Source organism: Trachinotus anak, unplaced genomic scaffold (assembly GCF_046630095.1).
Source record: "Trachinotus anak isolate AG129_WGS33_773 ecotype Australia unplaced genomic scaffold, CSIRO_AGI_Tana_v1 ptg000025l, whole genome shotgun sequence".
Classification (NCBI taxonomy): domain Eukaryota; kingdom Metazoa; phylum Chordata; class Actinopteri; order Carangiformes; family Carangidae; genus Trachinotus; species Trachinotus anak.
The window spans coordinates 9,389,582-9,406,223 of record NW_027273876.1 but is presented as its reverse complement, the minus strand read 5'-3'; the positions used below and the strand labels follow the sequence as shown (position 1 = coordinate 9,406,223).

Genomic DNA, 16,642 nt, shown 5'->3' with positions numbered 1-16,642 from the left:
TACTTTGGTGGTGCTTGTATCAAGAGATGGGGAATGGGTGAGCAGTGGCAAAGGGAAAGGAAAAGTCAGGTTGTATTTCAATTACTATAGACAAAATACAAAAATGTTAAACACTTAAACATTACTATACAATACAGATCAATAAATGTGAGGAAACAGACATTTAAATTGTTATAGTACACACATTATTTTGCACATGTTTATTTACTGATTGAGGCTCATTGTAGATAATCATAGAAAATTTTCAAGATTTACATTTATATTTACAACGAGTTGATGATGCTCGAGGGGCTTTTCCAGCCTTGACCACCATTGACTGAAACTTATTTCCAATATCAAAAATCCCTCTCTTGTAATGATTTTAAAGTATTTATTTAAAAGGGAATATTGTTGACTTCAATCACAGAACTATGTGGAAATTATGAAGACTTCTGCCATTTGTGCACTAACGATGATTTACATTTAAAAATGTATTTTCAGTTTGAGCACATAATGTCACATATCTCCTCAATTTAATGCAGTTGTTCCATATTACTAAGAAGATTTTGGGCTAGAGAATGGGAATAATCTATTTATTGTGCCATTAACATTACTGAAAGCCCTAGCAACTGTGGCCAGCTGACAAGGCACTAGGCACTCTGATTGAATTTATTTACTGTCCATTCCTGGCGTTTCCCAAAGCAGCAGCTGAACTAATGTGGATCTTAGCCATGTAGTAATCAAATGTATTCTCCCCAGTAGTCTCTCAACACCTTTCTCATCTCTGGCAGCTGAACCTGGATCCCAAACACACACACACACACACACACACAAGATGTTGAATTCTGCCATGTGATGCTGTTAAAATTAGGATATTTGGAGAGTGAGAGAGTTTTCTTTCACAGAAGAATGTGAATGCAAAGCATACTAATTTCACTTTGACATTACATCTGAAAATAAATGTGATTATAAGAGATGTAAAATTGAAACAAAAAATAAAAATGAAATGAAATAAAATAAAATAGAACAATGCATATTCAAAAATATAAATAAATAATATACCCATTTATCTATACATCGACACACCCACACACAAATGCATACAGTACAGTTAGTGGATTAGTGAAGCCAGGAGCAAGGTAAGGGTCAGTCTCTTCCCCTGAGTCAGATGGACAGATAAAAGGAGCAGAGAGTAGGAGGAACACAGAAGAACAGATAAAGGGCAAAAGCGGACAACAGAGAAAAGAACAGGACAGATATAATGGAATCATGCACATTTAACCAGAGCTACAGGAGCCAATTTAGTTATCTGTCGTCCTAGGGGCAGTGGGAGTCCAACAGTGTCAGTCAACTCTGTTCTGGGTTACTTTTCATTTTGTCACAGCAAGACAGTGTAGGTACAGAAAACTTTCATCCCTATTGCAGTGATTTTTTCTACCACATGGTGTAAATGAAAGGTGACAAGTTCTTGAAAGAATGGATTAGGTCAGTTGGGTCCTATAACCTTGTCTTCCTATTAGAGAATAGTCCTTAATAAAGAGTGAAGAACTTTATGAAAAACTGTTGTTTTCAAATTGTTGTGTGTCTGTATGTTGCTAGCATGTAAAATTTGTTGTGTGAGAAGCAATGTAGATTTTGTCATTGCGATCAATAATCACTGATACCTGGGTCAGGATTTTTATACATTAATTGAACATGCATGTGTATGTTCTATTATTTGTTAATCTAGAATCAACATTCTAAATACCATACCTCATTGCTTTTTGTATGTTTCAAGTATTTTGCATATACATTTAATCTCACTGCCAAACACCACCTAATCTTTCTTCAGGACTATTATGAAAAATACAAAAAAAAATCCTGATGGCATAGAATATTATCTTTTAAACATGGTTTTCATGATCATTTTTTAAGCTCTTAAACACTTGTGTACACAGTAGAGCAGGCTTACACTTTGCAAACTTACTATGTGCTGTTTGGCAAAACACTGCGATTCCAGAGCATTATTTCACATTCCAGTGGAAATCCTAACTTTTCTAATTGCACACTTATGGGAAATGCATTTAAAATTGGATACATACATATATGTTATTTTCATACAATCTGGACTTTTATTTAAACACTGTGGATTTATTTTGTTTTTTAAATTTAAGGAAATTTAATGCAATTTAAAAAGTTTGAGACGTTAATGTTTACCAATTACATACTTCTTAACATAGCAGTAGTTGCACAGTGTAAAATATTATATTCAATAAGAAGAACTATCTACAGTTCAACTGCAACGTACATTCATTAATTTTCAATGTCACTGAGGGGGACTTGTAAAGCCAAGAACACAGAGAGATTTGTTCACACACACTAAGGTACATATAATAATATAAAATACATAACATGTGTACACATCAAGCAACAACATAAAACCTAGACTATGTTCAGGAATCACTATTCAAACCACCCGTTCAGTGGTTAGCAAACATCATCACTGAACAATTGTTATATGAGAATTTAACTGGTGACTCCAGAAGTGAAATATTTTTTTCTGACATTTTCCGACACAGAATGAAGAGGACACTGTAAAATTACTCAGACATTTGAAATCTTTAAAGTTTGTATTAATTCTGGTTCTAATTATTCACTTATAATATTAGATGGCAATAGTTAAATAATTAATAATTAACATTAAAAATAAATAATATAATTAAAGTTATGAATTTAAAATGACCTTCAGTTTTGTGTTGGGATTTTACATACAGTCTATGGTTATGAAAAGGGCATTTATTTAAGGCGAAGCTTTATTTTGAAATGTGAACGTTTGAACGACACTTCCGCTCGTTTTCCGTATTTCGGCGGGCCGGCGTGACGACACTTCCTGCCACTTCACCGCCGCCAATTTACGAGGCTTTCCGTGGGTGAGAGGCATCATTTGCACATTTAATGTCGGCGTGACCAAGAGTGCGGCATTAAACTGTGGCCCTTTAGCAGGACTTAATTTACAGACGCTGGGGTAACGTTATAGAGATAGTTCACACTTGTTGCAAACTGCAGCGACAGTTTCATCAGCAGCTCTGTCAGTCAGGGGAGGAGCCGCGCACACACTGAGCCCACCTCTGTGAAAACTATTTGTGTGATGAATAGAGAAATGACGGACTCAAGAAGATGAACAAGACTGAGTAGAAGGCGTTATACAGGACAGGACTTCAAGAGGTTAAGTAAGAGCAAACCATCTGAATTACTTCATCATCCAGGGAACCGGTGTGATAATTATATTTTGGCAGTACATGTTGCAGTTTAGATATAATCTCATCCCATAAAGTCGTCTTATTTTTCAGGACATTACCATAGTTTAATGCCTTTGATGCTGGTGTGTCTCTCCCTGTGTGTTTCTCACCCTCTGTGTGTGTCTCTTTGATAGTAAACTGGCCATGCTGCTGCACAGGCTGACCCTTTGCTCACGGATCCCACTGGGTTCCCCGAGACACGTATGCCACCTGCTCACCAGACCAATGACACAAGGCAAGCAAAGCTGCGCTGGGGCACTGGCATATTGTATATCCCCATGTAAACTCTGTGTTTGTCCTGCAGTCCGTTCACAGCCATCACATCCCATCTCATCCAGCAGCTCGGATTAGACAGAAGTAACGCAACCTACTTGTGACCCCGAATCTTTGGATAAAAAAAAGCGGATTCTGTTGCAGTAGCTGATTACTTGATCTAACACTGTGTTAACACGGAACCGTTAGATACATGATTCATTGTTTAGCTCATTTTTAAAGCAAAAATACCGTGTGTAGCGTTTACATTTTGAGGATTTTCTGCATTTCTTAAACCGAATCTATTTGGGCTTTTAGAGCGTTGGTCTACAAAACAAGCAATTTTAAAACAACAAAACATGCTTTAGCAAACTGTGATGGACATTTGTAACTATAGACCAAACATTTCATCTGTTAACTGAAAAAAATAATCAGTCTAATTGAAAATAAAATTAATCATTACTAGCAGACAAGTATTTTATCAAGAAGAAAAAATCCAATTATTTGCTGCTTTCAGCGTCTCAGATGTGAGGATTTGCTGCTCTTCTCTTTTCCGAAATCCCATAAATTGAATATAAAAGGGTCATGATTGTTGCGTGACTGTGACTATATCAGCATTGTCAGTGAGGGATGTTAGGGGCAGATGTGATGAATTCCACAAATACATCTGATCAACTGCTGTTGAAACATGCTCTTTCTCTCACTCTGTCACTCTGTCTCTGTCTGTCTCTCTCTTCCTGTCCCTCTCAATCTGTGTCTCTCTCTCTCTCCTTTCTCTCTCTCTCGTGCGCCTCATTGCTCCAGAGAGATGTGTAATGTCAGCACAGGCTTTCTACTTGCTCTGCTGATGTGGCAGTTTGAAGGCAGTGATTATCTGTTTCCCGGGTCACATATGGATGTAGGCGAGGGTTTCACTGTGTTTGCCTCAGTCATGTTATCAATTAAATGAAAACACAACACAGCAAAACATGCTTGTTTGCACAGTTATGTAATGTTTGCAGTGTTTTGTGTGGGTTTGTAGTTTATTGAAAGCAAAGGTAAAGATACCGTCTATGCCAGCACCATTGTTTCATCTGATTGCTAGTTTTCTACCAAGACATTCTCAAGATTTCTTAGAAGAATCAATAGTCCGTGACAACATTTTCAGTGTTAAGAAAGAAAGAGTCCCATATTAGTAGTTGATTTCTCAGTCAACATCTCATCCCTCCACACAGCTCCTCAGGGCAGAGCCCATAGCAGCTCCTTTGCCCACCGTGGTGAGCTGCGTCAGGCTAAGAGAATCGTCGTCAAGCTCGGCAGTGCCGTGGTCACCCGTGGAGATGAATGTGGCCTGGCTCTGGGGAGGCTGGCCTCCATTGTGGAGCAGGTGAGGAGACTGTGCTTTGAATAACATTTCAGTCCTATAGAAAATTCTTGATAGGGAGGAAAACGATTACAAAATACAAGCTTTGACACCCTCATACATGATATGTAAACCCATTGGTGGGTATTCATGATTTTTCTTATCCAGTTTATGTGGATCTGTAGCTCACAAACATCATGATATGTATTGGACAGCTGTAACCTTCCATTATTAGAGGAAGAACAAGAAAAAAAAACAAATCTGGATGGTTCACCCAAATTATGAAAAAATCTCACCTCTAGTCATGCAGATGGTTTTAGTTTTATTTTCTCAGATATCTGGACTGTTGTTGTCATTGAATAAATACACATGAAATATTTGACTCTTTCTGTCTTTGTTGCTGTAGATAATCAACAAAACATGTTTTAAACAGTTTTTATAGATTGCATTGCACATTGCATTTTTAAATGTAACTTTTTTTTTTTACTTTGAGCACCACAAGTGTAGTTCCATTCATCCCCTTTGTATTATGGGGAAGGCAGAAATCTCAAAGACAGTATCTAAAAAAACAAAACAAAAAAAACCCAACAACAACATGGGTAGTTACCATGGGGGGTGAGGAAGAAAATATGTTTTATGTTGTTTATGTGTATGTTTTTTTATTTTATTTGGTTGATCTGGCCCTTTAAAGCTAAATCCTCAGTGAAACTGGGGTTCCTAGCTGTGATCCATTACTCTAATTGGTTGTATCGTCGTCCAGGTGGCCATGCTGCAGAATCAGGGCAGGGAGATGATGATTGTCACCAGTGGAGCAGTGGCCTTTGGCAAGCAAAGATTAAGACACGAGATCCTGCTGTCCCAGAGTGTCAGACAGGCACTGCACTCCGGACACAATCAGCTCAAAGACATGGTAAGAAAATGTGGAGGAATGTGTTGATGGTTAAGGTAATGTCAAAGTATAAATCACCACCGAGTCACATAAAGAAGAAACTGCTGCTGCTGTTCTCTGTGGGTTGAAACTTTCAACCGTGTAAGTGGAGGTGACCTCAGCTCTTTGTTGTCATGGTAAATCACTGTCATGAAAACCAACACCAAACGTTTTTTTTCTTAAACATACAGTGCAGTACAAATATGCAATACATCACAATATCCTTCAAGAAATACTACCTTAGTGAATCTTAATGTTCAGTATTTCTTGAGACTATTAAAGTGAAAAGTTTATGCTATGGTGCCATTATACATTATATATTGATTGCCCTGCAATCTCAGGTGTTCTGTTATTTTTGTTTTGACAGTTCACTCGACCAATCATACAGTACATTTCATGGCAAATTTTCATGCTAGATAGCAACACCATTATAATGCAGAAGAGCTGCTCTCCACCATACTATGGACCGTCTTTCCACTCTGATACACACTGTATTCCCTCTCTATACTCATTCCATCAGATAACCCTAGTTTTTTGGGGGTTATTTTGGACACACTATAAAACTTTTGTGCTGATGTGGCATGGTTTGCCTGAAACGTTTCTCTGAAAAGCAGAACCAACCAGAGATTTACTAGGTTTTTTGTTGCAGTCCCTGCCAGTGCTGGAGGCCCGGGCCTGTGCTGCAGCTGGACAGAGCGGCCTGATGGCCCTTTACGAGGCCATGTTCACCCAATACAGCACTTGTACTGCACAGGTACTTATGTTTACTTCATATCAAAAAAAAAAAATCCCTTTGAAATGGAACAGAAGCACATGCATTTTATGCAGAGTAACATCTGTAAACTTCCTATCTCACTCACTGGTCTCTGTTAATTCTCTCCTCCCTCCTGTGCTGTCAGATCCTGGTGACAAATCTGGATTTCCATGATGACCAAAAGAGGCAGAACCTGAACAGCACACTGCAGGAGCTGCTGCGCATGAACATCGTGCCCATCATCAATACCAACGATGCTGTGGTGCCCCCGCCGGAGCCCAACAGCGACCTGCAGGGGGTAAATGTGGGTACAGAGAGAATGGGCGTGACACTGCTGATGGTGATGGTAGCGGTGGCAGCAGGTGTGCTGAAGGGGCTGGCAGAGACAGTGATTCATATAGTACCGACATGCACTGTTCATTAGCTACGGTATTTTCCACCATTCACACACATGCTGGAAAACCTCTGCCACCCTGCCTCACCTCATCTGCTCTGCCCTCGAGCATTAAGGCATGTGCATGCAGGGAGGGGATGGATGGCAGTGCATGCTGTCACTGGTCAGGAGGTACTGTCAGAGGGGACCGGGACTAACTTCTGTAGGTAGATGTCTTCTTTTCTTTCTCCTGCAGAAATAACTAACACGTCTTTTTCTTGGAGGTAATTGCACTGCACTCTCTGTTGGTCATTATCTTGTTTACACTCTTATATTGTCATTACACTACTAAAATAGATCAACTCAACTAATCTTAACTTATGTGCTATACATAATTATTTTGAAAATTGAAATGGACTTAATGTCGTTGTTTGTCTTGGGAATTTACTTTGTCATCAAGAAAGTTGGACTTCGGGACTGTGATAATTTGGGTTTGAAAATTTCCTTGATGGTCCTGTAGAGAGACCACTCATTAACAGAAGTAAATGTTACACAGTTTCAATAACACTTAAGTATTTAGGTATCTGTATCAGCTTAACACTCTAGCCCTTAAAAAGAATAGATGGGTAAATTGGCAGATGGCAGTGGTTTTCTATTTGTAGGAGCTTACATCAGTGATTTTCTGGTTCTGTAGGTGATCAGCATTAAGGACAATGACAGTCTGGCAGCAAGGCTAGCTGTAGAGATGAAGGCTGACCTGCTCATCGCACTGTCTGACGTGGAAGGTATGTGTGTTACCACAACAACGGTCTGGATCAGCTGTTAGGTAACAACACCATCTGTCTGTACGTTTCACGGAGGGGGGGGGAGACACCCTTTTCAGGGTCAACTGAGAGTCATATGAGAGGCAAACACAGACCTTCTGCCATGATGTTTGAAATTGATGCTGATGGGGTTGACACAAGGTTTTTTTGTGCACGCACACGTGTCATGGCCATGGATCCAATCAGCATCAGTTCTGTAGATTTAGGAAGCAGACTTTGTTGAGAGTAAAAACTGGATCACTCTGGCAGGAGGAAGTCTTTTCAAAATGAATGAATAAAAAACTGAGAACCGTTAACAATTCAAATTGTATATTCTGAATGAAAGCTAAAGGGACCCATGTGTGTGCTATCCTGGACATGTATGAACAAGTAAATTGCATAAGAACTGTTGATTTCTTAGGATTGTACAACAGCCCCCCTGGAACAGATGACGCCAAACTCATTGACATCTTTTACCCTGGAGACCAGCAGTCCATCACGTACGGCACAAAGTCCAGAGTTGGGATTGGAGGCATGGAAGCCAAGGTATATATGCGATCAATAATCAGTCTATAAAATTGTTCAAGTTAAAAGTCTTATCTTAGGAGAAAGGTTAGGTCTACTGCACTGGGGATTCTTCAGTTTTCTTTTCATGCTTCAAAGAGAAGAGTTCAAATGAAAGATGTTGGTATTGCATTTAAATGATTGTATTTAATAGTCTGGATTATAATCAACCAAATATCAGAAGTGCAAATGTTGACTTGTTGATGACTTTGTTGATCCTGTGAGAATAAAAGCTGATGAATAAGGGTCTCTGGCACAAACTTCACTTAAGCTCCAAGGCGCATAAAAATGTCTGAAGAAGTCAGAACTTCAGCCACACTTGTATGCTACAAGAGAAGAACTTCATTGTTTGACAGACATGTGTTAGGCTTGGGGCCTTTATGAGGGTCATCTGCACACACAATGAAATAAGAGCTATTATACCATATGAAGTTAGTTATGGGCTAGTGTTCATGTAGCTGTTTTGTGACAGATGCCTGTGTTCATAGTGAGAAAACAAATGACATGCAAATAGAGGTTTTAAAAAATGTTTAAGATTGAACTTGTGTTTCTCTCTGTCTGCAGGTCAAGGCTGCACTGTGGGCGCTGCAAGGTGGCACCTCAGTGGTCATTGCGAATGGAACCAACCCCAAAGTAACTGGTCATGTCATCACTGATATTGTGGAGGGCAAAAAGGTGGGAACCTTCTTCTCAGAGATCAAACCTGCTGGTGAGTTTGCCTAGGTGGAATGGGCTTTCAGTGCTATATTGGCAGCCACACAAAAGCTGCAGCTTCTGTAGGTTAAGTCTTTGACTGAAGTCTCTCCTCCCCCTGACTCTTCGCCAGGCCCAACCGTGGAGCAGCAGACAGAAATGGCACGAAACTCTGGAAGAACCCTGGCATCTCTTCACCCAGACCAGGTGACACATTGTTTTGAATTAGAACAAAGGTCCACTGTTGTATTCAGTTAACATTTTTAAATCAGTAAACGTTAGAGCTTTTTTAGGATTTAAGTTAATTCATAAAAATATTTAAATAGGTTTCATACTTATAGACATAGAGAAACACTGCCCCCTTGTGGATACATGTGCTACATGCTCATCCTGCCACTATTTGGTCTGTGTTGTCAGAGGAGTGAGATCATCTGCCATCTAGCAGAGCTGTTGACTGAAAAGAAGGAAGAGATTCTGGCTGCCAACAAGATGGACATGGACCTGGCTGTGAATGCAGGTAGCAGAGGGCACCATGCACTGAGTTTGTGTGTTTGGAGAGGATGTGGCAGTGTTGAGGTCAGCACTTAGGAAAAGTTTTGAGACACTGTTTTGTCCATAAACAGAACTGAATCAACATAACTTGATTCTGTCATTGTTTTCATCAAATTCCAACATAAACTCACCAAAAGGTAATTTTATAAAAAAATAACAACTAGACAACTTAATCTGTATGTCTCCACCAGAGGGCGACTTATCATTTTCCCTGCATATGAATGGCTTCAGTCATAAGATATGTGCCACCTGAAAGCAGAGTGTAATCCTGCTCTTCCTCCCGCCATAGGCCATTTGCCACCAGCCATGCTTAAGCGCCTGAGCCTGTCACCAGCCAAACTTAACAGCTTGGCCATAGGTCTGCGTCAGATAGCCGTGGCAGCCCAGGACAGCGTGGGTCGTGTGCTGCGCAGGACCAGGGTGGCTCACAACCTGGAGCTGGAGCAGATCACTGTGCCCATCGGAGTTCTTCTGGTCATCTTTGAGGCCAGACCTGACTGCCTGCCCCAGGTATCCAGGCAGAGCTGCCACAACACAAACAGTCCTGGCAATTTCAAGATTGTATTAATTTTTGAAGATAAAACGGGAACATATACAACATATTTCACTTAATTTTCCTGTTAGCGGGTCAGCCTTTTTATCCTTGCAACTTTTCTTTCTGTCTTGAAATTAATGCAGTAATATCACAGACCTGTGGGTTTTCATCCAGGTGTCAGCGTTGTCCATAGCCAGTGGTAACGCCCTCCTTCTGAAGGGAGGAAAGGAGGCAGCCAACACAAACCGTGTTCTCCACCAGCTCACCCAGGAAGCCCTGTCCATGCATGGTGTCAGAGAGGCTGTGCAACTGGTAAAACTGGTTTCCTGTACATTTATGATGAGACAATACAAACTTTATGCAGTACGTTACATAGATGAAGAAACTCAAGGGGTCTGGATGAAAACACATCACCCTAAATCAGTCAATTAGAAATCAGCCTGAGAGAACGAGGGTTGTTCGTCTGTATTCCTAAACCTTTTTTTTTTTGTTGTTGTTGTTGTTGTTGTTGGTAGGTGAGCACTCGTGAGGAGGTGGAGGATCTATGCCGACTGGACAAGATGATCGACTTGATCATCCCTCGAGGTTCATCCCTGCTTGTGAGGGACATTCAGCGTGCCGCCAAGGGCATCCCGGTGCTGGGTCACAGCGAGGGAATCTGTCATGTCTACGTCGACGCAGAAGCCAGCATTGACAAAGTCATCAAGATTGGTCAGCAAATGCAAATCTCCCTGCTGATTTCTAAATGTATTTATAAAATGAAATGCCTGATCAATTTACCAAATGCTAGTAAATTGTAGGTGTGGTACTGGTATACCAGATGTGTGTTAGATTACAACCATCAATGAATATGTCAGTAATTAATATTTTCCCATTACAGTCAGAGACTCCAAGTGTGACTACCCAGCTGCATGTAATGCTATGGAAACTCTTCTGATTCACCGAGACATCCTGAGGACCCCGCTTTTTGACCAGATCATTGACATGCTGCGCACCGAACGGGTAAAGCACCGAATGCACACACAATAGTGCAATAATTATATTTGACCTTTTTAGCTGAAAATAATATCGAGGTGCTCAAATTCAGATCCTGTACTAGTGATCCACCATAAGATGAAGGATTTTTTTTTTTTTATTCTGTGTGTCACTAGGTGAAGATCCATGCAGGCCCCCGGTTCGCTTCCTACCTGACATTCAGCCCATCAGAGGCCAAGTCCTTGCGGACAGAGTACGGAGACCTGGAGTGTTGTATGGAGGTGGTGGACAGCATGCACGAGGCTGTGGACCATATCCACAAGTACGGCAGCTCGCACACAGACGTAATCATCACAGAAAATGGTACGTGGCCCAACGTGTTCATGACTAGTACTTTTCACAATGGTTGTGAATTTTAAAATGGCATACATGCACACAGAGGAGATGACGGCTCCCATAATTGTAGTCACATCTTATTTTACTAAACAGCACCTGTCAGTCTTGGTCAATCTCGCCTTGCTCCAGTCTTCTTCAAATAGGTGTCTCTCGCATCACTCCTTCTTACACTTGTCTCCATCCCACTTTCTGCCACAGCGGGTAATGATCAGTGACACTTGTTGACAGGATGAGTGTGCAGCCTCCCTGTGTGACTCCAGTTCAGGGGACAGAGTCCATTTAAAATGTAGAGCAGATGCTAAAACACAGTTTAAAAGACTTGTCCCTGTTGTTTCTCTTGGGTCATGTTTAAACACATTTGTCTTTCAAGTGAGCCATCACACTGCATCTCTCTGAGTCATTTTGATAGAAACCTGTCTGTGCAGTGTGTAGATACCTCATTAAAGGGAGAGATACAACTATGCAGAATATTTGACACTTTTCTTTAAGTCGTGAGAAAAAACAACGGTGAAAAGGTTTTTGAAAAACTCAGGAGAAAGAGGACTGAGGATTATTCTCACCTGCAGTGGAGGATGTTCTGCTGCCATCTAGTGACCTCAGAAGGTACCTCAATGAATTAAGATGTACTTGATTGGTGCCAGCTAACTTCAAAGTTGATCACTGAGAGTATAGATAGATAGATAGATAGATAGATAGATAGATAGATAGATAGATAGATAGATATTTGTGTAAGTATTTACCTTCAAATGTGGTTTACTTGATTTTAGAGTCATTGAACACGTCATGGATTTCTCCTGATGACATTTTGAACTTGATCACATTGTCCTGTCCAAGATGTTTTGGGTGATGTTCACAATTCACATGATTTTTAGAGTTTGCAGCACTGGGTGTCTGCTAAAATGACGTGGGCAGAGGTATTTAATGAATTTGAGTAATTGCAGTGGCTGCAATGAATACCTGTAATTACGTCCTCATAACGGACACAGATTTATTTTTAATTTTTTCAAGCTTTTGCTTTTATTCAGTGCATTAAATTCTTTCAGCTCAGTTTCTTTGGCATAACCACAATCAATAGTCACATATTTCTTGTTAATGCCTGAAAGGCTGTTAGGTCAGAGACACAAATTTGTGAGCTAGCAGCACCAGCAAGCTGTTCTTGTCTTACAGAGGACACAGCGGAGCAGTTCCTGCAGCAGCTGGACAGCGCCTGTGTTTTCTGGAACACCAGCTCACGTTTCGCTGATGGCTACCGCTTTGGACTGGGTACGTTGTGGTCTTATCACTATATCATCTGTCTTCTGTTGCCTCTTTCCCTGCATCTCCTTTTCCCAAAAACCTGCGTATTCTTACCTATATTCATTTGTTATTCTCCCTCGTGACAATTGGCACGCTTTTCCTCAACACATGATATTTTGTTTACCTTTCTCACGTTCTCTCTTTCTTTCGTCTGACTTTTGGCTTCTGTCTCCAGGAGCAGAAGTTGGTATTAGCACAGCGCGTATCCATGCCCGGGGCCCTGTGGGCCTGGAGGGGCTGCTCACCACCAAGTGGTTGTTGAGAGGTGATGGGCACACGGCAGCCGACTTCTCTGAGCACGGCACTATGAAGTACCTCCATGAAAACCTGCCTGTTGGGCAGCCTTTAGCTGGACAGAGAGACAGCAACTAGACCAGAGACTTTCACAACACTCTCTTGGCCTTAACATTGGTCAAAATGATTTGCGTTGCCCACCACCAGCCTCTGTTTTAAACCTCTGCAGCACACAGCGTGGAAGAGATGCTCAACATGTCAATGATCCGTTTTATCAGCACAACCAGAAAGTTGTCCCTGCTCAGATTATACTGTTGTCCACTAAGAGTTTACAAATTTTAAATTCTACCTCAATTTATCATATTTTTATATGAGTTAGGGAAGTCACCCTTTTAGGCTCCTGCAGGAGTTATCATGTGGTGATCACATTACATAATGCCTCCAAAATCACACATTAATTGGGGAAATTGTGAGCAAGAAGCTAAGATTGCTTAATTTAACGCAAACACACAACTGTCACCATACATGTATCAAAGGAAACTGAAGTGCTTAATGTTTTTTTTTTTAAATAGTACAATCTCAGGACGTTTTCGTTAAGGACATTGATTCACAAGTCTCTTGTAAACAGAGATCATGCCATATTGTTGTTATGCTGGCTTTCCTTATTTACTCCAAACCAAACAAAGCTGGCATATTGCTGCCCCTGTGTGTGACTTTTAGATAACATGTCGGTGTAACGTGTAACACATCAGTGTTGGTGTGTTTCCCACCATGCCGTCTCTCCCTTTTACAGAGGCGCTGATCCAACTCTGTGACTACCTTTGCTGCTGGCTTATTGCCGGAATAACAATACGCCCCCCATTCCATGCCATCTTTTATACAGAACAACAAGGTGGAATAAAGATGCAACATTCCCACCGTGAACAGGCTGTGTAAAAGTGGCTACAGAAACACTAATTAATTTCATGCGTAAAATGTTCATGAGAAAAGAAAAATAATCATCACTACAAAAATGTAGTTGCTTTTGCCCATTTTACTTTTATCTCAAATATTTTTCATTTAATATTATCTATTGTGGTCTGTTCTTTCCAAAAAAAAAAAAAAAAAAAAAATTCAAGCTCTTGTTATGATCGTGCAAATTATTATTTGTAGCTGATTGCATTGGCTTGTTGGCTCACAGCCCAAAAGTTAAATACTGATTGTACTGTACTGTATTTTTTTTTTTTTTTTCATACAACATTTGAACATTTTTATTTCCTTGCTGTAATCCCAGGTTGAATTTTCTGTATATTTTCTAAATGTACAGGTATTTTGACTAGCTGAGATGCTGGTTTTATATCAATACTAGGTGCTATTTGACAGTAGAAATGTTTACTTTCTCTAACTAGTTTAACCATTTCTGGTATGTTTTAAGATTTTAAAATTTCCTGCATTAAAACTTTATTACAGGATTAAAATTAATAGTGTCATATTTGATACAGAAGTATCAGAAATGTACCAGTTGTGTTGTACAGCAATAGAAGTTAAAATGCACTTCAACTTGAATGCATCCATTTTATTTACTGTTTTATTTATTTGATCATTGCTACAAGTTCTGCTCATTTTTTCCATGATATGCTGTTTTCCTGTTTGTTCCTCGTGGCGCCCAAAGCCTCTGTCAGAGCAGGAACAGTAATTGACAAGCTGCCTCCTTCGAGCTGGAGGGGAGAACGCAACTGCTTTTAAATTAAGCTCTGTAACATTCCAGCCTCTGAGCTCCTATCTGATGTCTTGCTATGCACACTTAAGGATTGGTTTGGGTTGTTTAATAGCAGTATTATAGAATTAAAAAAAAATGTTGAAAAAGAATATTTGGATATTTTTCTTACTTACTTACTTTGATTTTTTTATTATTTTATTTTTTGCAATTGAAATGTTGAGGATTTTCACACGCATGTTCATCTCTGTCCTGGCACTAGTCTTTCTACTTTCACAAAGAACACAAATTAATGGGAAAAAAGTCATACTGATCTGAAAAACAGATGTCTAAAAAGGCTCTTTTTAAAGTTGCCCATAGGGGAATTCACATTGCTGGAAGTGGGGCAAAGAAGATGGAAGACAATACTATAGAGGTTTAATTATCCAGCCATCAGAAATGAAAAGGGGGAGAAGGAGAACTGAGACTAATAATGGAATCACAGGCTTATGTTCTTGGTTTCTCTGTTTCTTTCCTTTTCTCTCTCTTTTCTATCATCTAAAGAATTCATTCTCCAAAATGCACTACTTACCCTTCAATCAGCTTCCCATCACCAAGTCCAAAGGGTTCAGAGATGAAGAGAGAGACAAAACTCGGATCTCACTCTTTTGTCCTTTTTATGTGTGAAAAAAAAAAAATCATCTAAATGACTTGAGGTAGAGATGGAACAATCCAGGGACATTGAGTATTGCATATTATATATAGTGTTATAATACAGAATTGCATTTTCCAATATCACATGCATCAAAGTTGTTTGCTACAGTAAGAGTACTGTAGTTATTGCATTGCTGTATTAACACTAGTTTTCAACTGCAGTAACAACACTTCACACTGTGAAGTGTTTTGTTGTGAAAGAGCGCTTCTTTTGCCAGCTTCCTTACTCAGATGCCTCTATTTTACTTTAAATTCAATGCTAATTTTGCATTGAAATAATATCTTAGCAGTAAACTGTAACCCTATATGTCAGATCATGCTTCATATTTGAATCCCACTCACCAACTAAAACACCAGTGCAATACGTTTTTCCATGGTGCTCTACAGGAAAAAACAATAATATTTTAAATAATATTTTCTCATATTTTTTGGTGATATGTTGTTTTTGGGCAACCCAATTCTGTCCTTGTTATCTACCAACAGGAGACCGAAGGGCAGATTTCAGTGATATTATAAGTAGAAAATGCAGTAGAAGTCAGTAGATTATGCAACTTGACTGTGCTAAATATTTAAGCAAAGATGTTTGGAGAGTCTTCAGGTTGTTTTCTTTTTCTGTTTTTATATTAAGTTTGAACATCATGGTCTTTAGACACTTGTTTTCTGCAGTTCTATATGAGTCTAAAGTGCTTATTTCCCTTATTAGTTTAATATTTGAAGCTACTGGCCCTTAATGACCTTAAATTAACTTCCAGTTTGAAAATTTACTCTCATCTCTTATCTGACATTGCCCCCAGACCCCAGCTGATCAGTTATCATGTTGCACCCGTTGATGGTGTGTTGGCTGTTGGGTATTGTTGTCCACAGAGATATAAGAAGGATGATGAGGGCAAATCACTGGACTTGTACAGCAAAGCCGACAACCCTTTAATTGGACATTACTCAAGGCCAAAACTCATATTTCTTGTTGTTCTTGATCTTAAGAGATTCTCAAATGCACTCCCCGCTGGGCTTCAAATTTTTTTGAATCAATAATTAATGGTCAAAGTTATTTATTCATGTGTATCTTCACCAATTACGCAGTGTATAATTAACAATTTCAATAATTGATATTTATTTCTGAAAGGGTTGAGTATCTTGGGCTGATGAAAAATGCATGAGCAGGGATATGGACTGGGTTTTGTTTTTTGTTCTGAGAGAGCTTGATGCTCGGGGCTAATACCAGGCCACTTTGACTCCAACTCTTTGAGTTGGCACTGGCCCTGTGATGTGGATCTAATATGGGCATCTTTCATGGACCCA

The 16,642-nt window shown here is 39.7% G+C and overlaps 1 protein-coding gene across 3 annotated transcripts; it reads left to right on the top strand.

Annotated features, from left to right (window-relative positions):
- The first annotated feature begins 2,837 nt into the window (after nt 1–2,837).
- On the top strand, nt 2,838–14,802 carry aldh18a1 (aldehyde dehydrogenase 18 family, member A1). Of its 3 annotated transcripts, none has more exons than XM_071462880.1 (18): nt 2,838–3,188; nt 3,392–3,492; nt 4,724–4,875; nt 5,612–5,761; nt 6,429–6,533; nt 6,679–6,831; nt 7,601–7,691; nt 8,131–8,255; nt 8,838–8,982; nt 9,100–9,173; nt 9,384–9,483; nt 9,808–10,028; nt 10,228–10,365; nt 10,569–10,764; nt 10,934–11,055; nt 11,205–11,391; nt 12,592–12,687; nt 12,896–14,802. In XM_071462880.1, exons 2-18 carry the CDS (start codon nt 3,402–3,404, stop codon nt 13,090–13,092), a joined length of 2,343 nt encoding a protein of 780 aa, XP_071318981.1. In that variant the 5' UTR covers nt 2,838–3,188; nt 3,392–3,401; the 3' UTR covers nt 13,093–14,802. The 3 variants fall into 3 exon arrangements, with proteins under 3 accessions (XP_071318981.1, XP_071318979.1, XP_071318980.1); XM_071462878.1 differs by having other exon boundaries at nt 6,679–6,837; XM_071462879.1 differs by having other exon boundaries at nt 2,870–2,888; nt 6,679–6,837.
- The last annotated feature ends 1,840 nt before the right edge of the window (nt 14,803–16,642 follow it).

Coding starts and splice junctions, on each gene's coding strand:
- aldh18a1 (XM_071462878.1), top strand. CDS start 3,402: ATGCTGCTGCACAGGCTGACCCTTTGCTCACGGATCCCACTGGGTTCC. Junction 3,493..4,723: donor CACCAGACCAATGACACAAG/GCAAGCAAAGCT, acceptor CCCTCCACACAG/CTCCTCAGGGCAGAGCCCAT. Junction 6,534..6,678: donor ACAGCACTTGTACTGCACAG/GTACTTATGTTT, acceptor CTGTGCTGTCAG/ATCCTGGTGACAAATCTGGA.